This window comes from Hyperolius riggenbachi, chromosome 3 (genome assembly GCF_040937935.1).
Source record: "Hyperolius riggenbachi isolate aHypRig1 chromosome 3, aHypRig1.pri, whole genome shotgun sequence".
Taxonomy (NCBI): Eukaryota; Metazoa; Chordata; class Amphibia; order Anura; family Hyperoliidae; genus Hyperolius; species Hyperolius riggenbachi.
In genome coordinates, this window is record NC_090648.1 from 277,209,811 (window position 1) to 277,235,916 (window position 26,106).

A 26,106-nucleotide genomic window follows, 5' to 3' on the forward strand; every position below is an offset into this window, starting at 1 on the left:
ACCTCACTGCCAGTTCCTCTCAGAAACTCACCATTTTCTTCTTACAGGGATCCCTTCCAGTTCTGACAGATTTTGTCAGAACTGAATATAGCAGTTGCTGTCTGTTATATATTAGCAGCTGTCAGTTACAACTGAATGTGCAATTATTGTCCATGTTTCCCTATGGCTCAAGTGGGTGATATTACAGTTTAACAGTGTGCTGACCAGGAAGCGGTTATGGGATAATGGCCATTTTTAAAATGGAGGACAGAGAAATCCATTGATCACAGTGGACAAACAGGACGCAGGAGAGGAGATAGAGATCGAGGAGTAGACTACTCAGGAGGTAGGTATGACCTGTGTATGGTTATTTTTACTTTTTATTTTCAGATCAGGTTCTCTTTAAGTGAGAGGAATATGGAGGCTGCAATATTTACCGGTATTTCCATTTTAACAATACCAGTTGCCTGGCTGCCCTGCTGATCCTCTATCTCTAATACATTTAGCTACAGACCCTGAACAAGCATGCAATATCAGGTGCTCTGACTTAAAGGGATACTTAAGTAAAAAAAAAAAATGATGATTTTTACTCACCTGGTGCATCCCTCAGCCCCCTGAAGCTGTATGGTGCCCTTGCAGCCTCGCTCCAATCCTCCTGTCCCCACCGGCGGCTACTTCGGGTTCGGCGACAGCCGCCGACAGGCTGGGAATGCGAGTGATTCTCCACGTTCCCAGCCGCTATATCACCCTCTATGCTGCTATAGCATATAACATATACGCTATAGCAGCATAGAGGGTGATATAGCGGCTGGGAACGCGGAGAATCACTCGCATTCCCAGCCTGTCGGCGGCTGTCGCCGAACCCGGGAGTAGCCGCCGGCGGGGACAGGAGGATCGGAGCGAGGCTGCGAGGGCACCATACAGCTTCAGGGGGCTGAGGGATGCACCAGGTGAGTAAAAATCTTTTTTTTTTTTTTACGTAAGTATCCCTTTAAAGAGGAACTCCAGTGAAAATAATGTAAAAAAAAAGTGCTTCATTTTTACAATAATTATGTATAAATGATTTAGTCAGTGTTTGCCCATTGAAAAATCTTTCCTCTCCCCGATTTACATTCGGACATTTATTACATGGTGCCATTTTTACTGTTGGCACGTGATGTAGCTGCTTTGTGTTTTTTTGGCAGTTGGAAACCGCTGTAAACCGCTACTTCCCACAATGCAACAGGGTTCACAGACAGGAAACTACCAAGAGTACGTACTCAGAATTTCTTTGTGGGAGGGGTTTCACCACAATATAATAATTATTGATTTATCAGCCATACAGCGCCCCCTGATGGTCTGTTTGTGAAAAGGAATAGATTTCTCATGTGAAAGGGGGTATCAGCTACTGATTGGGATAAAGTTCAATTCTTGGTCAGAGTTTCTCTTGAAGTCTGACTGGATTAGCCAAATGCTTGTTTTTAGGTGTGTGATTAATTCATAAAGATCAGCAGGGCTGCCAGGCAACTGGTATACTTTAAAAGGAAATAAATATGGCAGCCATATGAGTCTCGCTTCAGGTTCCCTTAAAACTACATCTATCCATAGATCAAAACTTTAAAGCACACCTGAAGTGAGAGGGGTATGGAGGCTGCCATATTTATTTCCTTTTAAACAATACCAGTTGCCTGGCTGTCCTGCTGATCTTTCTGGTTAGAAGGGTTTAAATCACACACCTGAAACAAACTGATTACTAGAGATGATCTCCTGGAATCGGAACATTTCCGATTTTCACATCAACAGTTCTGTGTAAGAATGCAAATCTAGGAAATTACTCGGTGTACCGTGTTCCATTCTCACATTGAAGTCAATGGAGATGACTTTCACAGTTAATCGTAAAGGCCCCATATGTGCTATGGTCATCAAATTTGCCACGTCTGTTACAGAGGTAATGTTTTTCTAATTCCATAGAAAGAAACTCAGTGAAATGACACTTTGCTGCAGTACACTAATATATACAGCGTTTCGATTACAGCATTTTATATATAACAAGTAAATGGACAACGTGGGTTCCCCACCAAGCCTCTTTTACCCTGTCCCCATGTATGGTGGGTATAGCTAGAATTTGGAGCCCGGATCGTGTGGGGCTTCGCAAACCTGAACTATACAAGCCTGCATGGTCCTAACCTCCTAAACTATACAAGCCTGCAATGAAAAAAAGCCTTTGGAACTCAGTGCGACAAATTCTATATTTATTGGCAGAACTCAGAATTCCTATGCATACATGCTCAGCACAACCTAATCCCCCAGGCAACATTGCAAAGCCGAGGCTGTGCAGATACGTCACTCGTTTGCAAGAGTGCAAGGTGTTCAGTTCTATTTGGGAAGAACAATGCTCTCGGCCGAAGTGTTCCGCCAGGCAAATTGCTGGCCAAGAGGGGTCATCGGAAGCATCCCAACATAAAGCAATGTTACAGCGGTTACCTAATAAAATGAAAAAGGTTTGACCATACAGTCTCTACAACTGGATGAAAACTGGCCTAGTATATAAGAGGCAAGTTTTGAATGACCTCATTTAATTCCTGTAATGTGGCTGCTTGGTAGTGGTCAGTCACATCAGCCACTGTATTCACATACATCCCTCCCCATACTGTGCTTCAGTAGACCTCGCAAACTGCAAATGCTACAAGAGCACGACTTCAATGTCTCCTATACAGCTTGTATAATGTATGCTTACTGCGCACACTTGATTGTAAAGCCTGTCATGGCCATGAAATGCTCCAGCTGCCTGGTTTGTTGTAGCTCGCTGTTCAGACATGTTCAGTCTGTCCCGCAGGAGTCACAGCAGTCATTGCAAGATTCACAAGACGGCGCTCAGAAGGAAGGCAGAGCCAAGGGCCAGGCACAGGGCAGGCTGCGTCACTTCAGAGGCACAGCGGATTCAGAAAACAAAGGTGTGCAGAACAAACATTCTTAGAGCCTCAGGTCAGGGTGAATTTAATTTTCTTTTTTTTTTTTCATAGATTACTTCCACTGAAAAAAGTCTGCATTTTGAACTTGGAAGCCTGAAGAACACTTCCTCTAAAGGTGCCCATTAACAGTACAATTGCACAGCCAGATTAAATCTAACCAATTCAATCTGATTAACGAATCTGATCTGTGATTGATCCAAACGATCCAATCAGATTGGTAAATGGTAATTCGGCCGTTAATGGGCATTACCGGTCTTTTCCAATCAATTAATGCGCCAATCGGAAACAATATATCGGATGTGAAATTGTACAGGTAAAGGGCACCTTTACTTTGTATGTCACATGGTCACACCAGACTGACCCACTCAGCAGCCATATGGGAGAGAAAGCAAGTTGAACTGTTGTTCCAAGCATATATACTGTATTTACTCGAATATTAGTCTAAAAATGTAGGTCTGATTCACTTCATAAAAGTATAGGGGTCGACTTATACACGATTCATGGGCAACACGGAGCACTCTGAGTAATGTGTGTACTAATAGTGACATTCCCATTTTCAGCAATTTACCCTGCAGTAAGTGATACTTTGAGGAAAGGAAATACAGAGAAAACACAGGTCTGAAAGTCTTAGCTACAACAATTAACAAGGAAAGGGGCAGGGGAGAAATACTGGGCTGCATTAAAGTGAGTGAATAAATTGCAGCACTTGGGGAGCCTGGATGAGGTATTGGCTGCATTTAAGGAACAGGTGGGGTTAATGACTGAAATACTGTAAGCAGTGCAGTCATTAACCCCTCCTGAGCCCCAAGTGCAGCCATTAACTTTGCTGGGTAGACTTATACTTGAGTCAATAAAAACATTCCAGCTTAAGAGGGTTGAATATTGGACTCGACTTATACACGAGGTCGACTTGTATTCGAGTATCCATAAAGCGTATTATGCTCAGCATTAAGCATCTACACATTGACTATATTCTCCAAGTCTGATTGCCATTTAAACATCCCTTGTATAGGTAAGTATAGGTTCTCATTTTATTTGTCAGTAGGGTGGCCTAAACAGGTAGCTGTGCCCCCCCCCCAAGCTGGAGCTTTGTCATTTCAGATCGTGAAGCTGTATAATACCTTACAGGTATGTTTAGTATTAAAGGCACTACTAACTAAAGAGGAAGCCGGAACTGGGGCTTTAATTACCAACTAGAAAGTCTAATCAGAGGAAACCTGCTCCTGTGTTATAAGCGGCAAACCTTGCTGTTATTTTCCCCTAAGAACATTATGCTTTTATTTACAGGTAAACAGAGGGGTAAAAACAATCTCAAGGACATATAAACAGGAATCTACTTACAAACATTATTTGCATTGCACGCTGAGAACAAAAACATTTTATACAAATCACAAAACCACTATTAGCCAGTTACTTAATTTTGATAAAGAAAAGGCACCCATGTAATTTTTTTTTATCGTCACACATTACTGTATACTCACATTACCAGATTCTTTGACACTCATATTCATTGGAATGGCACTTTCAACCTTCATGCAGACATTAGCAGGACTCCATAGCCAGTGATTTGGATCATCCGCCCGCTTACAGTCAGCCTTTCTTGAGCAGCTACAGACAGGAGCACAGCAGGTACAAAGAATGGTGAGGAGTGGATTCACTGATCATTTAATGGCAGCATTTCTTTACTAAAATACCTCCAAGTATAGTTTTAGGATTGCTTCAGTAAGAGTGTTGATCCAGCTATTCATATTATAGTGTATGAAAAGACTGCATTATTGGCCCCATCCCACAAAAAAAGTGTATATCAGTCAAATAAAAGAAATGCCAAACTCTTTTTACAAAAAAAGGTAATAGGACTTGCTCACAGCTCTTCAAAGCATTTTAAAGCTGCTGCTAAGGGATTGTTCTCATGGTGATGGTATCATACAGCCCATCACACCACAGTGCACCATCAGTAGATTATAAATCATCTAGAATAGACTAGCATTGCTTCTTGAATAAAACCTTTGATTATTTCAGTGGCTAAATATTTACAAACTTTCATCTCATTGCCCACCTCAAAATCACAACTCTCCTAGATAAAAACCTATTGCTCCGCCTCTTCTTTCTGCCCCATAGCTTTGCACTGTAAGCTCTCAAGGGCAGGGCTTTCTCCCTTTGTGGGAATATATCAATTATGTTTTCTACTACATCTGTATTATCTCCTAATGTCTATTTTTATATATACAGTAGAGTCACATTTATCCGGCAAAGGCGTGGATAGCCTGACGCCAGATGTGTGTGTTTGCTGGTTGCTTAAGAAACACTAACCTCCCTGTATATGGAAGGCAGAGTGGGGCGCAGCGGAAACAACTTACAAATCCTCTGGACACCGGTACTCTTCACTCTCGCAACTGCCTGCTGCTTTACTGCGTCCTCTGTGTACAGCTTCCAATGTGTGCATGTGACCCGAGGCTGGTCAGGTGACATGCCGGGAGCAGCACATGGTCACAGCACAGCAGCTTGAAGCTGACAGGTGCATGGAGGATTATTTGTTGCTTCCGCTGCGCCCCACTCTGCAAAGCTAGAAAGTAATTCCCCCATTCTCCCCCCCAGGCATGCCGGATGCCTGAGTACAGGATAACCGGGACTCTACTGTACCAATGGCTGTATTTTCATATGTACTGTCATATATACACCAGTATCTGTATTTTTATTGTGTGGCCGTGTTGGTTTCTTACTCTGTACAGCACTATGCAAGATGACGACTCCATATAAATCAAACAAAAAATAAGAATGCATGACGTAATTTGGAAAGAGACAACATTGCTTGTGTAATTGCTGTTCCTAAACTGGGGCCTTTTAAGCAGAACTCTAAGCACTGAGAAAACAAGATCACATTCTCAGGGAGTCTGCCTTTAGTTCCAAGTCTTCCTCTTCATTGATGTGAGAAAGAGAGAAGACTGGCACCTGTATGAATAAAAGACTGCACTTTCTCTGTGAACACAGAGGTGGCTGGAGTCTAAAGCACGTCGCAACCTTTCCTTGGTCCACCATTGGTGCTAGCCACACACTGGTTTGCTCTGTGAACACAGAGGGTCAGCCAGTCGTGCTCGCAAGATTCATTGGAAGTATTGTAAAGAGCAGGCTCTGGGCACTGAATAAGCTGAAATACGCCATTTATTCACTGCACAGGCTAGAGTGTAGAGTGAAAGTAGGTGAATAGTAGCCGTGCCTGTCAGCTGTCACTCAGACAACACTTCAGAGGCAAAGAACAAGCCTATTCTGTGAATAATTGGCATATTTCAGTACCAGTAGCTTGCTCTTTACGATATTACTCTTAATTGATTGGGACTCAGTTGTTGATATGCAGGCTGGCAGCTTAAAGTTGGCCGTTGTGTCAAACATTTTCAGGCACCTGAAATATGCATAATGGCAGCCACCTTGCCTGACACAATGACTACTAATTATCAGAGAGGTGTTCCAGAAGCTTTATGGCAGACAGCCCTGAAACAACTGTTCCAGGGTTATAAGGAAGTGTGGTTTAAATTAATGAAGAGGTAAACTGGGAACTAGATGAGTGCTCACTGCAAGAGTCAATATTTTCTCTCCACATTTAGACCAAGGATGAGCTTTATTACTTTTTCAGTCAATCACTCAGCAGTAACATTGTGTTCAGAGCTTGTTAAGGTGCCCATACATTAGAACAAGTATGGCCAGATTCGACCAAGAGATGCTGGGGGCAGCAGCGGGGCGGACAGCTGCGGCTCAGCCGATTCCCTGATGATTTCATGCTGAAATCGGACGGGAATCGGCCTGTAGTGTATGGGCAGATTCGATCTGCCCATACACAACAGGTCGATTCCTGTCTGATTTCAGCATAAAATCATCAGGGAATCGGCTGAGCCGCCGCTGCCCGCCCCTCCGCTGCCCCCAAAATGTATAAATGTATGTAATGTAGTGCATTTATACATTACCTGTCTTGTAGCAGCTTCCGCCCGGTGTCCGTCTATAGCGTCTGACGTCAGCCGCTATGCGCCTTCGTGATGTCAGAGCGACGCCGGCGTGTATGTGGAACTCGGAGATGGACGGAAACCGCGTGGAGGCTGACACCGGACAGGTAATGTATAAATGCACTGCATACATTCATACATTGCGGCGGCAGCGGCGGGGGTTTCGTCTCGTCGCTCGTTCACAAATCGGCCGCCGTACCACCGTGCACCCGACCGACCAACGAACCTCAGTCCGAAATTTTCCAACATGCGTGATCGACTGTGCGGCCAACTTCTGTCCCGCAATTGGTCGCTTTGTCGGTCTGGCATGCATTTGGCAGCACCAATTTTCATCCAATTCGATTATAATAATTGAATTGGATGGTCGATTGGTTGGTTGGTCGTCTAGTGTATGGCCCCCTTAAGATTTACAACAATGGGCATGATTCACAAAGCTTTTTCACCTGTTTTATTTATGTACATTTGCATAATTAAAACAGTCTAGGATAGTCAGACTATCTAAAAAAGATAGTCTATGTACACACTTTATCTATGTACATTTATAAGCTCCCAAAGAGCAAAAATATAATATAAAAGAAAAGTAATATTGAAATGAAGTTAATCAGGAACAACTTACTTTGAGTGTTTATTTTGCTTGTAAATGTGCAGAAAGGTTATTTTTATCACTTAGGGGATACATAAGTCATTTCTGAGAAATGTTGTGAATAGAGCCCAATAGAGAGAGGTGAGAAAGAAGGAAGTAGGAAGCATATCCACCATCATTCCATCTTTGTCTGCCAGTTGCTATCTTTTCAGCTCGCTGCACATCAACGGTTTGATGATGTCTGCCCTGGATCACAGATTCATTTCGAGCAACTTCAATCTAGGGTTAGACTAGTTACTATCATTTAATGATTCTAACCATGTTCACATACCTTCCTTCTATGACACACCAGCCACAATAGGGATCACTGGCTTGAATACATTCATTGCAGTCTGAATATCGATTACAGTCCTGAACAGGGACACGGTACACCTGTACAAACACACAGAGATTAATGACAGCAATTAAATGAAAAAAAGGGGTGGACATATCTATGTACAATTCACAAGCCAGTCATTCTTAAGGTGGCCATACACTCGTAAGATTAGCAGCAGATAGATCATCAGTAGATTTTTTGATCTATCTAAAGTGTTTAGGAACATTTTTTACTAGGAACAGATTTCCAATCGGTCTATCAATATCGATCGACCAAAAATCTGATGAGTGTATGGGCCTATTTATCAAAGGGCACTGTACAACTGTAGAAAGACACAATCACCTACAACTGCCTTTGCACACTCTTGGCATTCTCTTGATGAGCTTTAAGAGGTAGTCACCTGAAATGGTTTTCACTTCACAGGTGTGCCCCGTCAGGTTTAACCACTTGCCGACCGCGCACTCATACCGCGCGTCGGCAAAGTGGCAGCTGCAGGACCAGCGACGCAGTACTGCGTCGCCAGCTGCAGGCTGATTAATTAGGAAGCAGCCGCTCGCGCGAGCGGCTGCTTCCTGTCAAATCACGGCAGGGGGCTCCGTGAATAGCCTGCGGGCCGCTGATGGCGGCTCGCAGGCTAAATGTAAACACAAGCGGAAATAATCCGCTTTGTTTACATTGTACGGCGCTGCTGCGCAGCAGCGCCGTAAGGCAGATCGGCGATCCCCGGCCAATCAGCGGCCGGGGATCGCCTCCATGTGACAGGGGACGTCCTGTCACTGGCTGCACAGGACGGATAGCGTCCTGTGCAGCCCGGATCACCGGGAGGGAGAGGTAGGAGAGGGAGGGGGAGAATGTCGCCGCGGAGGGGGGCTTTGAGGTGCCCCCCCCGCAACTAGCCTGCACGCAGGAGCGATCAGACCCCCCCTGCACATCATCCCCATAGGGGGGAAAAAAGGGGGGCGATCTGATCGCTCTGCGTGCCCTCTGATCTGTGCTGGGGGCTGCAGAGCCCACCCAGCACAGATCACAACAAACAGCGCTGGTCCTTAAGGGGGGGGTAAAGGGTGGGTCCTCAAGTGGTTAATAAGTGGTATTTCTTGCCTTATAAATGGGGTTGTGACCATCAGTTGCGTTGCGGAGAAGTCAGGTGGATACACAGCTGATAGTCCTACTGAATAGACTGTTAGAATTTGTATTATGGCAAGGAAAAAGCAGCTAAGTAAAGAAAAACAAGTGGCCATCATTACTTTAAGAAATTAAGGTCAGTCAGTGTGAAAAATTGGAAAAACTTTGAAAGTGTCCCCAAATGCAGTCTCAAAAACCATCAAACGCTACAAAGAAACTGTCTCACATGTGGACCGCCCCAGGAAAGGAAGACCAAGAGTCACCTCTGCTGCGGAGGATAAGTTAATTCGAGTCACAAGCCTCAGAAATCGCAGGTTAACAGCTCAGATTAGAGACCAGGTCAATGCCACACAGAGTTCTAGCAGCAGACACATCTCTAGAACAACTGTTAAGAGGAGACTGTGTGAATCAGGCCTTCATGGTAGAATATCTGCTAGGAAACCACTGCTAAGGACAGGCAACAAGCAGAAGAGACTTGTTTGGGCTAAAGAACACAAGGAATGGACATTAGACCAGTGGAAATCTGTGCTTTATTCTGATGAGTCCAAATTGCAGATCTTTGGTTGCAACCACTGTGTCTTTGTGCGACGCAGAAAAGGTGAACGGATGGACTCTACATGCCTGGTTCCCACCGTGAAGCATGGAGGAGGTGGTGTGATGGTGTGGGGGTGCTTTGCTGGTGACACGGTTGGGGATTTATTCAAAATTGAAGGCATACTGAACCAGCATTGCTACCACATCATCTTGCAGCCTCATGCTATTCCATCCGGTTTGCGTTTAGTTGGACCATCATTTATTTTTCAACAGGACAATGACCCCAAACACACCTCCAGGCTGTGTAAGGGCTATTTGACCAGGAAGGAGAGTGATGGGGTGCTGCGCCAGATGACCTGGCCTCACAGTCACCAGACCTGAACCCAATCGAGATGGTTTGGGGTGAGCTGGACCGCAGAGTGAAGGCAAAAGGGTCCACAAGTGCTAAGCCTCTCTGGGAACTCCTTCAAGACTGTTGGAAGACCATTTCAGGTGACTACCTCTTGAAGCTCATCAGTATAACTAAAGAAGTACCGGTACTTTTACTTAGGGCCTGAGCCCACTAACGCAGTTGTGTCCGCTTCTCTGCATCTGTAACATTGATGTGCAATTGAAAAGCAGACACAACTGCATCAGTAAGGGCTACCGTAGCTATTCTAAATCTTTCTGTTAAAGTGGACTAAAAGTCAAGAAACAAAAAAGAAGAATTTTATTTTCTGACATAATTGCAAAGTGATGTAATTCTTAATGTAGCCAGACCACCATATTCTGTAAGCCCCCAGTCTGAAACTGAACAATCTTCCTCTTTCAGACACCGGGCCACTGATAATGCAAATACCCACGTCAGGCTTGTAAGACCTTATGTGGTTAATATATGCCGCTATAGTAGCATTAACAGAACTACCATTACTATAATGGACATTCTGCAAGGTTACTACATTTCAGGGTCAGCTGGATGGCAAACTGTTAAGGCTCTTGGCTTGGATGCTCTTTGAGCTCTTTTTTCAAATCCTGCCTCAAGCCAGTACGTAAACCAGTAAGGAGTCTTTGGGCAATGCTCCCTAATGATCCCAGTTCCCTGTGGAGTGCATCTGAAGTGGCTGCAGCTCTGGCGCTTTGAGTCCCAGAGGAGAAAAGTTCTGTGTGTTTACATTTGCTAGTGTTGAAGGAGAAAAAAAGCATTTGTGGACTCCATTCAGAATAAAAAGATTTCCAATTTATATGGCAGACTTCAACAGGAAGAGATAGAGATAGTGTTGCTATGATATTTCCCCTATGAAAACTACACAAACACAAAAAATCATTAAACTGATCTCATGCTGCATTTATGACAAGTTTGCACACAGCGGGTTGTATCTGAGCCATAGTCTCCAGCAGGCTACAAGTGCTGGTTTTGCTGGCCAAATATGCCTACAAACAGTCCTTTGATTTAGCTGCAGTGATGCATTATTTAATGAGAGTCATTGACAAGTTTTCAAGCACTCAATGGGAGATAGGTCAAGACCAATACTTTATTTAAACCTTAAGGTACATTTTAAAAACTGAAATAAATTAAAGGCAGGTCAGATGTAAGGTTAATGCATAAGTTTAAACACCAGGATGTTTAAATGGTAGTTCGTGCATTGCCATGTTGAGAACTCTTTAAGGAAGTTTATGTGTGACCCCTTCCACTACACCTGCTGCTAGCACAGCCTTGTAACTGAACATGCTCAGATCATTAGGAGAGTAAGGTATCTGCAGACTTTCATTTAAAGAAAAATATAGCTTTGGTGAGGACTTACATGACCAAAGAGTTATAGAAACTCCAAATAAAGATATCACATACCTTCTTTTTCGTCATGACATAAAGATGTTCTTGGCTGCCATCGAAAACCATTCCATTTTTTACTGTACTTGTGGTGTCAAACTGCACTGTCCTGTATTCTGTTGCATTTTCCCTTAGATGTACCTGGAAAAACAAGAACAGGTTAGATGTAGAGTAGACAACTGAATGTCATCAAAAAGTACATTCTACAATCAGCGACCAAATCAACCAAGAAAAGAGCAACGCGATCAAGCCAATAAGAACCGTGTGCAAAGATTTACATATGTAGCCTAAACTACCAAACAAACAAAAAAGTGACAGTGCTCAAGGATGCACCTGAAATGTAAGCCTAAACTACCATTTCTCCTTTTTGTTGGACATGGTGAGTGCAGCAGCACAGAGGGAGTCTTCTGATGGTTCTCCCAGATAATAGCAGCGCTCCATGAGGTTTAGGGCAACTGGCCTTATTGTAGACACACTTATTGTTTGTGTAATGCTAGGTGCACACAATACAATTTTCTGACAGATTTACTGCCAGATCAACTATTTTCAACAGGTCCGATCGATTTTCTGACCAATTTTCCATAGAAGCGAAGAAGAAAATCGGAAATCAGATCGGACCTGTTGGAAATAGTCGATCTGAGAGTAAATCTGTCAGAAAATTGTATTGTGTTTACCCTAGCATAAGAGGTTTCAGCTCCACTGTTGGCACAGAGAATTCAGAATGAGACTGGCTTTGATGCTTGCTCTGAGGTTAATCAATATGTGCATGGATTGCATGGATAGGTGGGATCAACCCCAACAGGGATTCTTGTAGCCTAAGGCCTCTTACACAGTAAGACGTTGCATTTGATGCAACGTTAAGGTCGTATAACGTGCCCCTAATGCAACGCATTGAAAGACTAGAACTTGGACATTATTTAGCCCTGCATTTGGCACGCCGTTTTCATAGCAGTGATAGAACGAAAACGGTGCATGCGTAAAAAAAAAAAAAAACATTACTGAGCATGTGCAAACAGTCTAACACAGCTAAAACGTGTATAAAGCATAGCATGCAGCTATTCATTTAACGTGCAGCATTAGACACCAACGCAAAGTCTGCACTGTGAACAGCCCATTGATTTTTTTCATTGCTGTAAGCTATTGTGCGTTACATGTTGTTATAACGTGCGAATTTAACGTCGCACTGAGAAAGAGCCCTAAACCTACACCTAGACTATCCAGTGCTCCAAAACCAAGAAGTTTTAAATCAGGATGCTCCAAAAAGTGATAATAGCAATAACCCTTGCCCTTAGGCACACAGATATCTGCCACCATGGGCTTGATTCACAAAGCGGTGCTAACTGTTAGCACGCCTGTGAAAACCCCCTTAGCACGTCTAAACAAGCTTTTCGCGCATAAAACTTTACGCGCGCAAAACTTTACGCGCGTACTGCACAGAGCGCAAGGCGCTCCGCGCGAAGTGCCCATTAAAGCCTATGGGACTTAGCGCGCGTAAAACTTTGCGCGCGCAAAGTTAGCGCACAATCTGATTGAGAAATCCGGTGCTAACCTACTTAGCACCCTGGTTAGCACGTCTAAAGACTTTAGACGCGCTAAGTAGGTTAGCACCGCTTTGTGAATCAAGCCCCATGTGTTTTCAGTGGAAATACAACTTAAACATATACAGTATAAGCAGTGCAACTGCAGTTCTGACACTTTTTAAGAAATGTCCCACTGTTATGTCACATGAGAGGGTGAGCCAGAGTGTGCAAAAATTCAGTACAGTGGTGTTCTCAGAGGTAGGGTTCATTACTTTTCTGCGGCCTCGAGATTAAGGGGCAAGTAGGAAAAGAAAAGAATTGGTGAAGCTATGAACATGCCTATGCAACAGCTGAAAGAAGCCATGACAGAAAAACATGGCATGAATATGGTCTGGAAGGGTCGGAATCATCTCAATGAATGAGGAGAAGGCTGGTTTCACACTGCAAACTGGTGGTGCTGCAGGAGCGCCGCACCGCTAAAAACAGGCATTCGGGAAATACCACGTTACTGCGCGGTATTCCCCATCTGTAATTGTGCCAAGCTGGAAGTGACGCACGCTTGCGGCCACTTCCTGCTTCGGAGGTATGCGGAAGTGCATGGAAGTGTATTGTAAAAAATACACTTCCGCGCATGCGCACCGAGAAGTCTCCTCGGTCATTTTTTTTTTTAAATCCCGTCACCATAAACTAACGACTTCTGGATGCAGCAAAAAAGGCACTTCCGTCGAACCGTACTGTGGCAGTATGAAAGGCTCCATAAACTTTCATTTCCCAGAGTTGGGTGAAGTAAAAATACTGCACCGCCCCGGTATGAAAGGGCCCGAAGGAGCAAAAGAATAGGCACTCTAGATCTCAGAGATGCATGAGGACCATCATACACAAACTATGTAAAAGCAGTCTAATGTGTTTAGGAGGTTCTATACGTACCATAAACCTTCCCGTGGATGGGCAAATGATTTGGATTTTAGGGTATGTAGGAATCTACCTTAACGGGGACCTCATCTTGTCTGTGCCTTCACCTTTATAACACCAACAATGTCTTTTTTAATGGAGGTGCCATATGTAGCTGTTTTCATGTGTGTTGTGGCACATCCTTTACTTTTACCATAGCTACCATAACGCTCATACCTCAATACTAAAACTATTAGGGCCAGATTAACCATAAGGCACTGCAGGCACGTGCCTACAGGCGCCTGATGATGGAAAGGCGGCTCACTCCCCTCCCCAAGTGCCTCCCTCCCTCCTTCCTTATTCAGAGTCCTGAGCAGATTGTAAATGAAAGGTTACTCACCCAGCTGCCGGAATTCCACTGACAAGATCTCCTTTCAGTTGGGGGCACCACTAGCTACTTAATACTCTAGGGTACCTCTGTCTACCTAATACTAAAGGGCACCTGTAGCTACCTAAGACAGCAAGTAAGGGAGAAATAACAGCTGGGCCAGCCAGCACACTTGCAGAACGGTTCGGCAGGGGTTTGTAGGTTCATGGAGGGCGAAGTATAGGGTACCAGGACATCTGTGCCTATAGGCTCCTATGATGTAAACCCAGGCCTGTAAACTATGAACTATGAAAGAGGATTTCTGAATGGTTGTTCAGTTGCTACATTTCCTTACAATTGTTTCCCATAAAAGGGGAAAAAGCTAATATGAAGGCTTTATTCAGAAGGCTGTAATTGCAATTGTACTACAAATAAATACAGTCCAAAAAGCTGAGAACTGAACTAGTCCCTCGCATTGCAATTGTTAAATTTCAGTTTAATACGTTTTCATTGGTCAACCTGCTATCCCAGTGATTCAGACACAAAGACGGCTGTATGCTGGATAGCGCTCACTGTGCCAACAACATTTCTATGTTTAGTATTTGGCACACAGAAGCATTGTGCAGCGCGTGGGATGAAAGGAATATCTGCATAATTATTGTTTTCACTTTTTCCCTCAGGGACCTCAGAGAAAAGTAATTTAAGATAAATAACATCTTATTGCATCTTCAATGTTGTCCTTCAAGCATTTCTTTTATAGTTTACAAAATGAATGGATCCAGACGTATTGAGCTGTACACAAGTCTATGATTAGCTGCAGAAAACTGCTAAAGAAATGACTACTTGGGAGGCAGAATTAGCACCATGCTTGCTGGAAAATTGCATTCTCTGTATATGTGGCTATGATATCTTGTCCTTAAACCACCATGGATTTGTGAAATCTGATTATTTAGGGTCCTGTTGCCATAATTGAATTTCATGTATTAAGTGACCTAGACATACATTTGTTTAACAGACTTATGCTACGTACACACATGCGACAACGATCGTTCGTTGAGAACGACGAACGAGCTTTTAATTGATGAAAGAACGACCTGAGTAAAGTTAGTTTTTAAATGTGTGTAACGATCTGATCGTTAGAACGAACGTTACATCACGTAAAGCAACTATTGCGCCTGCGCATAAAAATGACAAGTTTCAGGGAGAAATAGTGAAATGCGCATGTCAAGCCTAGTACGAACGACCGTTTGCAACGATGTACTACTTTTGCAAACGATCGTCGTTGGTTAAAATCCGCCGAGACAGAACTTTCTTTTGTAGCGATTTGGCTCGTTCGCCGTTTGCCTTAATAGTCGGTGGTTCCTTTTTTTGTAACGATCGTCGTTAGTAAAGATCGGGGAACGATCGTTACAAACGACTATAGTCGCATGTGTGTACGCACCTTTAGGCATTGGAGGTCAAAGACTCACAAACCCTACTATCAAACAGACTGTAAAGGACCAATATTGCGAACATTTTAAAATGTAAAATACATGTAATTACATACAAATAAGAAGTACATTTCTTTGATGAGCCATAAATTGCTTTTCGCCTACGTTGCTGTCACTTACAGTAGGTAGTAGAAATCTGACAGAACTGATAGATTTTGGACTAGCCTATGTCCTCATGGGGGATTCTCATGATTTTCTTTATTTTCATACGCACTTAGTGAATAGCAGTTTCTCTGTCCAACTGCCAGAAAAGTGTGCAGCGAGCAGGGAAGCTGGACAGCATGTTTGTATACATCCTTTTCAGGGTGTGTCTTTATAAAGAATAAAGGCCATGCTAAGAATTCCCTAAAGAGAGATGGACTAGTTCAAAACCTATCAGTTCTGTCAGATTTCTACTACCTACTTAAAGAGACTCTGAAGCGAGAATAAATCTCGCTTCAGAGCTCATAGTTAGCAGGGGCACGTGTGCCCCTGCTAAACCGCCGCAATAGCGCCGCTAAACGGGGGTCCCTTGACCCCCAAACCCCCCACTGCGACACTTGGTCGCAGACTTGGGTCGCTCCTGGAGGCAGGGCTAACGGCTGCAGCCCTGCCTCCAGTCGCGTCTATCAGCCGCGCATCGCCGCCTCTCCCCCGCCCCTCTCAGTGAAGGAAGACTGAGAGGGGTGGGGGAGAGGCGGAGATACGCGCTGACAGACGCGCGTGGGGCAGGGCTGCGGCGGTTAGCCCTGCCCCAACCAGGAAGCGCTCCCCCGCATTACGGAGGGGGATTTGGGGGTGAAGAGACCCCCCTTTAGCCGCGGGATAGCGGCGTTTTAGCAGGGGCACACATGCCCCTGCTAACTTTGAGATCTGAAGCGAGATTTATTCTCGCTTCAGTCTCTCTTTAAGTGACAGCAACATAGGAGAGAAGTAATTTATGGCTCATTTTAGTCTGGAAGAAAATTATTTGTATGTAATTACATGCAATTTTTCACGACAAAGGTCCTTTAAGCAGCTGATGGGTCCTGGAACAGTCATACTTCGCACACTGTTCCTCGTACATCATAAAACCGGGGGATCACAACTGAATTCTTGCAACTATTCTTTTCTAGGACAGAGAATCTTTAAAGGGTAATTAACCCCCAGCCAGCCCACTAATCAAAAAGGCCAGAGTTCGGCTACAGTGCAGCCAAACTCCAGTGCTCTAACTGCTTCCAGCAAGCAGTTATATAGCCACTCAAAACCACATGCCCACTACCACCACCCCTGCAGAATTTCACTAAATAGCACAAATTTACCACCACTATTTTGCCATGGAGTGCCAATAAGTGCCCAATATAATATGTACGGCTATGTTGGTGCCCCAAATTTCCCAGCCGCAATTATCACTTGCCTGGAAACATGTTTACGTGTTTTAAGCCACATTTGTCTAAGAGAACACTGATCACACATACCCGGGTTAGTAATCTGCACTAGAACTATTACAAAAATGTGACATCTTCTATTATGAACAAGTATTTTATGATATCTTTTTATATAATCCCAGCCCAAACTTTTCATTTTAGTTTTGGACTTGGGCTGAGGAGAAATGGTTAGAATTAGTAGTGATATATATATTTTTTTTAATTCTCCTTCAGATAAAATTAATCGGCGTAACGGTCAAATCTTACTAACCTAAGTTTATCAGTGTATGTATCCACATGTGAGCCACTCAAAATGAACAACAGCTCAATTGCTACTATTTTGTAAATTGATTCTCTGGCATGGAAACTTAGCAGTGAAACAGGAATGTGTAAGTGACGCATGATCGATTGTTAACAATCTGTAATTCTGTGATCATACTTACTTCATACATACTTCAGTTTTCTGACAGGAGGCAGAATTGATGAATAATCATGTGGTTGGTCTAAACATCTAAATTTACTGTTTGTGAGTTCCACTTCCTGTAATATCGTACATTAGTTTGGTTGCAGGAGCAAAAAAGAGGAACTTTAACCACTTGTGTACCAGCAGTCTCTGGCCCCTTAGGACCAGAGACCACTGGTACCAAAAAACGGGGGGCTTAAAGATGTTTCGGCGCACGGACCCGCCGCTCTCACCATTCACCAATTGCTGCAGGCCACTTGCTCTGCCATCGCTATGATGACAGAGTTCTGAAAGATGGTCAGATACGGATTTCATTGGCTCCTGATCCTGTGATCTCTGTGAGCCAATGAGACTGGCTCACAAGGTCAGGAGCCAATGATCAGCAGCGGTAGCGACAGGTCCGTGTGGCGCGCTAATTGAAATCTATGCCTTGGCAGGAATAAGAAGCCATAAACAGGGTGTGATCATGTGGTGAAACCACTCTGAGATGTGTGATGTTATGGCCATAACAGTTTTCTGTCTGTGAGGCAGGAGTCAAACTTGTCTATTTTCCAGCACTTTTTTTGCACACACAAAAACAATTTAAACTGATAATTTGTTAATCAATGGGCTAGTTCACACTTGAATGCATTTTTTTGGAATGCAGATAAAAAACCGGATATCCTAAAGGATAATTTTGCACATTTTGTCAGTTTCCTCTATCAATTACCTTAGCTGCTGTGAAAAAAACGGTCTGTATTTTTTCTGCATATAAATGCACAGTGTGCAGAAAAAATCATGCGCAAAAAAGTGAAAGACAAGTGTGATCCCTGCCTAAACCTTGTTGCATTGTGTGAAATAATATCTGCTTCTAACAGCCAAGCAATCATTATCTCCCTCTGTGTATTTACACCTCAATATAAAAAACAAAACAAAATCAAAACATTTCAGCCCATTACATTGTTGGAGGGGGGTGTGGTTATAGATAATGGTTGGTGTTGTCTAGTTTTTCTTCTGGTCTGCCAGCAGTAAAGAGGTTGACTAGCAGGCTCATTGTGGATCAAAAACAAATGAATTACATGGCAAATATCAATGTATTGATCTCTCCAACTTTATAACTTCTCATTGTGCAATAAATTGACCCCCCCCCCTACTACTATATTTCAGTAAAGTTGCTCTTTAAAGGGACACTTAAACAAAAACAAAAAATGAGTTTTACACACCTGGGGCTTTTTTTGTTTGACTTAAGTGTCCCTTTAAGTAGGAGAGATTGCTTATGTCTAGCCAGACACTCTGTAAGGCTGCTATTGACTGTTCACTTAAATCATGTTCTCAATAATGTCACCAGTACAGAAGTAATTCTTAACTAGAACACACATACCGTAACAATGTAAACTATACACGTTTTTGTAACCCTTTTCCACATTACCTAAAAATATTGTTTCTCGGAGGGATTTCAGTTCTCTACCTGATCTTGTAGACTTTTCACTGGGTGAATACATTGGGTGACATTTCCTAAAATGTAACTTAAGCCCTATACACACGCTCAACAGTGGTCTTTTATGCAGCACAATTATCAGTTTTGTTAAGAAACAAGTTGAAACAACCAGAAAAAAATAGTTGCTTGCCAACAGTTGAATTGATGTCTTATCAGTTGTTTGAACAACAGCAAGCAACTTTTTCTGGTTGTTTCACAACAAAAGTTGTCTGATAATTATGCTGCATAAAAGACAGCTGTTGAGCGTGTGTATGGGACTTCAGACTTCAACAGAAAATTTAAAGAGGCTCCAATTTGTTATTGTTTGAAATAAAAACTTGGCCGAAGTGGCAATTATTGATCACAGCATAAATGATTTACCTTCAGCAGATTTCCTTCAGCTGTACCGAGGAAAGCAACAGTGTGGTCATTCTCAACAGAGACTGCTACCGAGGAAAAGGGGTTAATGTCATGCATGAGTATGGCATCTTCAATAACTCCATTTCTGCTCTGCAGAGGATAGGGCAAGTGTTCTGATCCACAAGGATATTTACTGGATTCATTTTGATTTGTGCCGCTATTCTGTAAAGAAAATCCAAAACAAACATCAACACAAGGCCGATTAACAAACTGTCTGTCATTCAAAGACCCAAATCACTTTGCAACTCTCTACAAATGGTCAATGAGATGGAAATGTAATGGTAATCTACTTCAGTAAGAAGCTGCATATAATCTGCATCTAAGCCAAAATGATTAACAGCTCATTGACCATCACTGCTATTCTCCATGAACTGGACTTAAAGAGAACCTGAACTGAATATAAAAAGTCAAAATAACCATACACAGGTCATACTTACCTCCTGTGTAGTCTACGCCTCAATCTCTTTCTCCTCTCCATCGTCCCATTTGTCCACTGTGATCAATGGATTTCCCAGTCCTTGTTAAAAATGGCCATTACCCCATAACAGCTTCCTGGTCAGCACACTGTTAAACTGTAATATCACCCACTTGAGCCTTAGAGAAACATGGACATTACCTTGCACATTCAGTTGTATATATATAACAGCAACTGGTATATTTCAGTTCTGACAAAATATTGTCAGAACTGGAGGGATCACTGTAAGAAGAAAATGGTGAGCTGTAAGAAGAACTGGCGGGGAGATTAGTATGTAATATTAATTTGCAGCTACGTCATGTATTTATTTTAAATCCTTTTCCTCGCTTCAGGTTCCCTTTAAAGTAGAACTAGATTAAAGGATACCCGAAGTGACATGTGACATGATGACATAGACATGGGTTTGTACAGTGCCTAGCACACAAATAACTAGGTTGTGTTCCTTTTTCTCTTTCTCTGCCTGAAAGAGTTAAACTCTTTCCTAGCAGAAAATGGCTTCTGAGAGCAGGAAAGAGATAAAAAGGATCAATAATTAATATATTTAAGCTCTGGCATACTTCAATGAATGTGTCCTTGAGCAAAACCAATAAAACAGTAAAAACTTTAAACGTAGATTTAAATATAAATAATATCTTAAAAAGTCATTTTTTGGTTAAGGAGGATAGATGTAATTGCTTATTTCACTAGTTTATTTTAACCTCAGATGTCCTTTAACCACTTAAGGACCGCCCCAGCCGATGGGCGGCGGCAAAGTCCGGGCCCAAACGACCGCAATACGCCCATCGGCGGGGGCGGCTGCGGGAGTGGCTATGCGGCGATTGCGTCATTCGTGACGCGATCAGCCGCCGGGGACTGGCTCCGCCCACCGTTCGCTGTAACCTGCCGGCCGTTCGGAAGCGCCGGCGGGTTACTAGCACCCGGATCGCCGCTGCACGTATGTATAATAGGCTTTGTAATGTATACAAAGCCTATTATACTGGCTGCCTCCTGCCCTGGTGGTCCCAGTGTCCAAGGGACCACCAGGGCAGGCTGCAGCCACCCTAGTCTGCACCCAAGCACACTGATTTCCCCCCCCCCTGCCCCCTGATCGCCCACAGCACCCCTCAGACCCCCCCTGCCCACCCCTCAGACCACTGTTTGCACCCAGTCACCCCCCTAATCACCAATCAATCACTCCCTGTCACTATCTGTCAACGCTATTTTTTTTTTAGTCCCTAATCTGCACCCTACTCCCTCCTGATCACCCCCCACCCCTCAGATTCTCCCCAGACCCCCCCCCCCCCCCATGTACTGTATGCATCTATCCCCCCTGATCACCTGTCAATCACCTGTCAATCACCCGTCAATCACCCGTCAATCACCCGTCAATCACCCCCTGTCACTGCTACCCATCAATCAGCCCCTAACCTGCCCCTTGCGGGCAATCTGATCACCCACCCACACCAATAGATCGCCCGCAGATCCGACATCAGATCACCTCCCAAGTGCAGTGTTTACATCTATTCTCTCCTCTAAACACCCACTAATTACCCATCAATCACCCATCAATCACCCCCTATCACCACCTGTCACTGTTACCCATCAGATTAGACCCTAATCTGCCCCTTGCGGGCACCCAATCACCCGCCCACACGCTCAGATTGCCCTCAGACCCCCCCTTATCAATTCGCCAGTGCAATATTTACATCTGTTATTCCCTGTAATAACCCACTGATCACCTGTCAATCACCTATCAATCACCCCCTGTCATTGCCACCCATCAATCACCCCCTGTCACTGCCACCCATCAATCAGCCCCTAACCTGCCCCTTGCGGGCAATCTGATCACCCACCCACACCAATAGATCGCCCGCAGATCCGACATCAGATCACCTCCCAAGTGCAGTGTTTACATCTCTTCTCTCCTCTAAACACCCACTAATTACCCATCAATCACCCCCTATCACCACCTGTCACTGTTACCCATCAGATTAGACCCTAATCTGCCCCTTGCAGGCACCCAATCACCCGCCCACACCTCAGAACGCCCTCAGACCCCAGCCCTGATCACCTCGCTAGTGCATTGCTTGCATCTATTTCCCCCCTCTAATCACACCTTGAGACACCCATCAATCACCTCCTGTCACCCCCTAGCACACCTACCCATCAGATCAGGCCCTAATTTGCCCCGTGTGGGCTCCTGATCACTCGGCCAAACCCTCAGATCCCTCTCAGACCCCCTTCCGATCACCTCCCCAGTGCATTGATTGCATCTATTTTCCCCTCTAACCGCCCCCTGAGACACCCATCAATCACCTCCTGTCACCCCCCTAGCACTCCTATCCATCAGGTCAGGCCCAAAACATCCTGTCATCTAAGAGGCCACCCTGCTTATGACCGGTTCCACAAAATTTGCCCCCTTATAGACCACCTGTCATCAAAATTTGCAGATGCTTATACCCCTGAACAGTCATTTTGGGAAATTTGGTTTCCAGACTACTCACAGTTTTGGGCCCGTAAAATGCCAGGGCAGTATAGGAACCCCACAAGTGACCCCATTTTAGAAAGAAGACACCCCAAGGTATTCTGTTAGGTGTATGATGAGTTCATAGAAGATTTTATTTTTTGTCAAAAGTTAGCGGAAATTGGATTTTTATTGTTTTTTTTCACAAAGTGTCATTTTTCACTAACTTGTGACCAAAAATAAAATCTTCTATGAACTCACCATACCCCTAACGGAATACCTTGGGGTGTCTTCTTTCTAAAATGGGGTCACTTGTGGGGTTCCTATACTGCCCTGGCATTTTAGGGGCCCTAAACCGTGAGGAGTAGTCTAGAAAACAAATGCCTCAAAATGACCTGTGAATAGGACGTTGGGCCCCTTAGCGCACCTAGGCTGCAAAAAAGTGTCACACATGTGGTTTCACCATACTCAGGAGAAGTAGAATAATGTGTTTTGTGGTGTATTTTTACACATACCCATGCTGGGTGGGAGAAATCTCTCTGTAAATGGACAATTGTGTGTAAAAAAAAAATCAAAAATGTGTCATTTACAGAGATATTTCTCCCACCCAGCATGTTTATATGTAAAAATACACCACAAAACACATTATACTACTTCTTCTGAGTACGGCGATACCACATGTGTGACACTTTTTTGCAGCCTAACTGTGCTAAGAGGCCAAAAGTCCAATGAGTACCTTTAGGATTTCACAGGTCATTTTGAGACATTTGGGTTCAAGACTACTCCTCACGGTTTAGGGCCCCTAAAATGCCAGGGCAGTATAGGAACCCCACAAGTGACCCCATTTTAGAAAGAAGACACCCCAAGGTATTCTGTTAGGTGTATGATGAGTTCATAGAAGATTTTATTTTTTGTCACAAGTTAGCGGAAATTGATATGTATTGTTTTTTGTTTTCACAAAGTGTCATTTTCCGCTAACTTGTGACAAAAAAAAAAATCTTCTATGAACTCACCATACTCCTAACAGAATACCTTGGGGTGTCTTCTTTCTAAAATGGGGTCACTTGTGGGGTTCCTATACTGCCCTGGCATTTTAGGGGCCCTAAACCGTGAACAGTAGTCTAGAATCCAAATGCCTCAAAATGACCTGTAAATAGGACGTTAGGCCCCTTAGCGCACCTAGGTTGCAAAAAAGTGTCACATGTGGTATCGCCGTACTCAGAAGAAGTAGTATATTGTGTTTTGGGGTGTATTTTTACACATACCCATGCTGGGTGGGAGAAATCTCTCTGTAAATGGACAATTGTGTGTAAAAAAAATCAAACAATTGTCATTTACAGAGATATTTCTCCCACCCAGCATGGGTATGTGTAAAAATACACCCCAAAACACATTATACTACTTCTCCTGAGTACGGCGGTACCACATGTGTGGCACTTTTTTGCACCCTAAGTGCGCTAAGGGGCCCAAAGTCCAATGAGTACCTTTAGGATTTCACAGGTCATTTTGCGACATTTGGTTTCAAGACTACTCCTCACGGTTTAGGGCCCCTAAAATGCCAGGGCAGTATAGGAACCCCACAAATGACCCCATTTTAGAAAGAAGACACCCCAAGGTATTCCGTTAGGAGTATGGTGAGTTCATAGAAGATTTTATTTTTTGTCACAAGTTAGCGGAAAATGACACTTTGTGAAAAAAAACAATTAAAATCAATTTCCGCTAACTTGTGACAAAAAAAAAAAAATTCTTCTATGAACTCACCATCCTCCTAACGGAATACCTTGGGGTTTCTTCTTTCTAAAATGGGGTAATTTGTGGGGTTCCTATACTGTCCTGGCATTTTAGGGGCCCTAAACCGTGAGGAGTAGTCTTGAAACGAAATTTCTCAAAATGACCTGTGAAATCCTAAAGGTACTCATTGAACTTTGGGCCCCTTAGCGCAGTTTGGGTGCAAAAAAGTGCCACACATGTGGTATCGCCGTACTCAGGAGAAGTAGTATAATGTGTTTTGGGGTGTATTTTTCCACATACCCATGCTGAGTGGGAGAAATATCTCTATAAATAGACAATTGTGTGTAAAAAAAATAAAACAATTGTCATTTACGGAGATATTTCTCCCACCCAGCATGGGTATGTGTAAAAATACACCCCAAAACACATTATACTACTTCTCCTGAGTACGGCAATACCACATGTGTGGCACTTTTTTGCAGCCTAACTGCGCTAAGGGGCCCAAAGTCCAATGAGCATCTTTAGGCTTTACAGGGGTGCTTACAATTAGGCACCCCCCAAAATGCTAGGACAGTGAACACACCCCACAAATGACCCCATTTTGGAAAGTAGACCCTTCAAGGTATTCAGAGAGGAGCATAGTGAGTCCGTGGCAGATTTAATTTTTTTTTGTCGCAAGTTAGAAGAAATGGAAACTTTTTTTTTTGTCACAAAGTGTCATTTTCCGCTAACTTGTGACAAAAAATAAAATCTTCTATTAACTCACCATGCCTCTCACTGAATACTTTGGGATGTCTTCTTTCTAAAATGGGGTCATTTGGGGGGTATTTGTACTATCCTGGAATTTTAGCCCCTCATGAAACCTGACAGGTGCGCAGAAAAGTCAGAGATGCTTGAAAATGGGAAAATTCACTTTTGGCCCCATAGTTTGTAAACGCTATAACTTTTACCCAATCCAATAAATATACACTCAATGGTTTTTTTTTTTTTATCAAAGACATGTAGCAGAATAACTTTCACGCTCAAATGTATAGGAAATTTTACTTTATTTGAAAAATGTCAGCACAGCAAGTTAAAAAAGTCATTTTTTTGCCAAAATTCATGTCTTTTTTGATGAATATAATAAAAACTAAAACTCGCAGCAGCAATCAAATAGCAGCAAAAGAAAGCTGTATTAGTGACAAGAAAAGGAGGTAAAATTCCTTTAGGTGGTAGGTTGTATGACCGAGCAATAAACCGTGAAAGCTGCAGTGGTCTGAATGGAGAAAAAGGCTCTGGTCCTTAAGGGGCGAAAAGACTGTGGTCCTCAAGTGGTTAAGCTAAAGACGACAGTCTGACTTACAGCAGGGATCCTTAGAATTTCAATCCATTTAAATGAAGAACATTTGCAGGTTACTCAAATTTCTTGAAGCACATGTGTAAACTTAGTTATACCATAAGACAGGGGATCCTATTCAATGCAGTCAAGTCTTTCCTGTCTCCTTCAAACTTCACCTCCACCCATAGACAAACTCTTGCAGAGTAATAAATCCCAACACCCATATAGCCATTACCTCCACTGGATTGAAACTACTATGCCAACAGAACATTACCAGGGACCTTATGCTTTCTGTCAAAAGCTTCTATGACTAATACTGGGATATTATCCTCTATGCTAGCAAAGGCATTATTGTGACAATTTAATCACTATGCTAATGGAGACATTAGCAGAACTATTGTCCAATATGTCAGCTGTCACATTTCCAGAACATATACAACCAAATAAAAGCACTAGGGGCATTTGCATGGACACTAGTCATTATGCCAACAGGATCTTCCAGGAACATTACCAGGGATTTTAACATATATATGACATCACGGGCATTACCAGACATATTATCCTCTTTTAGCAGGGGCATTTTCAGGAACATTTCCATCATGTCACCAAGAGCATTTGTATGGACCAGCAGGAGCATTTACTACTGCATCTATGCCAGTAGCAGCATTTCAGGGGACACTCCAGGGGGTCATATATCAATATTCCAGTAAGGACCTTCTCCGGGACATTGCTAGGGCAATTTTCAGTGACAGATCATCACTGCGCCAGCACGGATATTTTAAGAGACCTAAAGCACTATG

General features: G+C 43.3%; 1 protein-coding gene across 1 annotated transcript in view; it reads right to left on the reverse strand.

Moving 5' to 3' along the window:
* PLXNB2 (plexin B2) overlaps positions 1–26,106 on the reverse strand; it is a 324,368-nt gene that overhangs the window by 107,388 nt on the left and 190,874 nt on the right. The window contains exons 5-8 of the mRNA XM_068273635.1: positions 19,301–19,501; positions 11,366–11,488; positions 7,837–7,937; positions 4,412–4,538 (exon numbers count right to left, since the gene is read on the reverse strand). Of these exons, the coding sequence (XP_068129736.1) occupies positions 4,412–4,538; positions 7,837–7,937; positions 11,366–11,488; positions 19,301–19,501 (552 nt within the window). The remainder of the gene's footprint in view (positions 1–4,411; positions 4,539–7,836; positions 7,938–11,365; positions 11,489–19,300; positions 19,502–26,106) is intronic.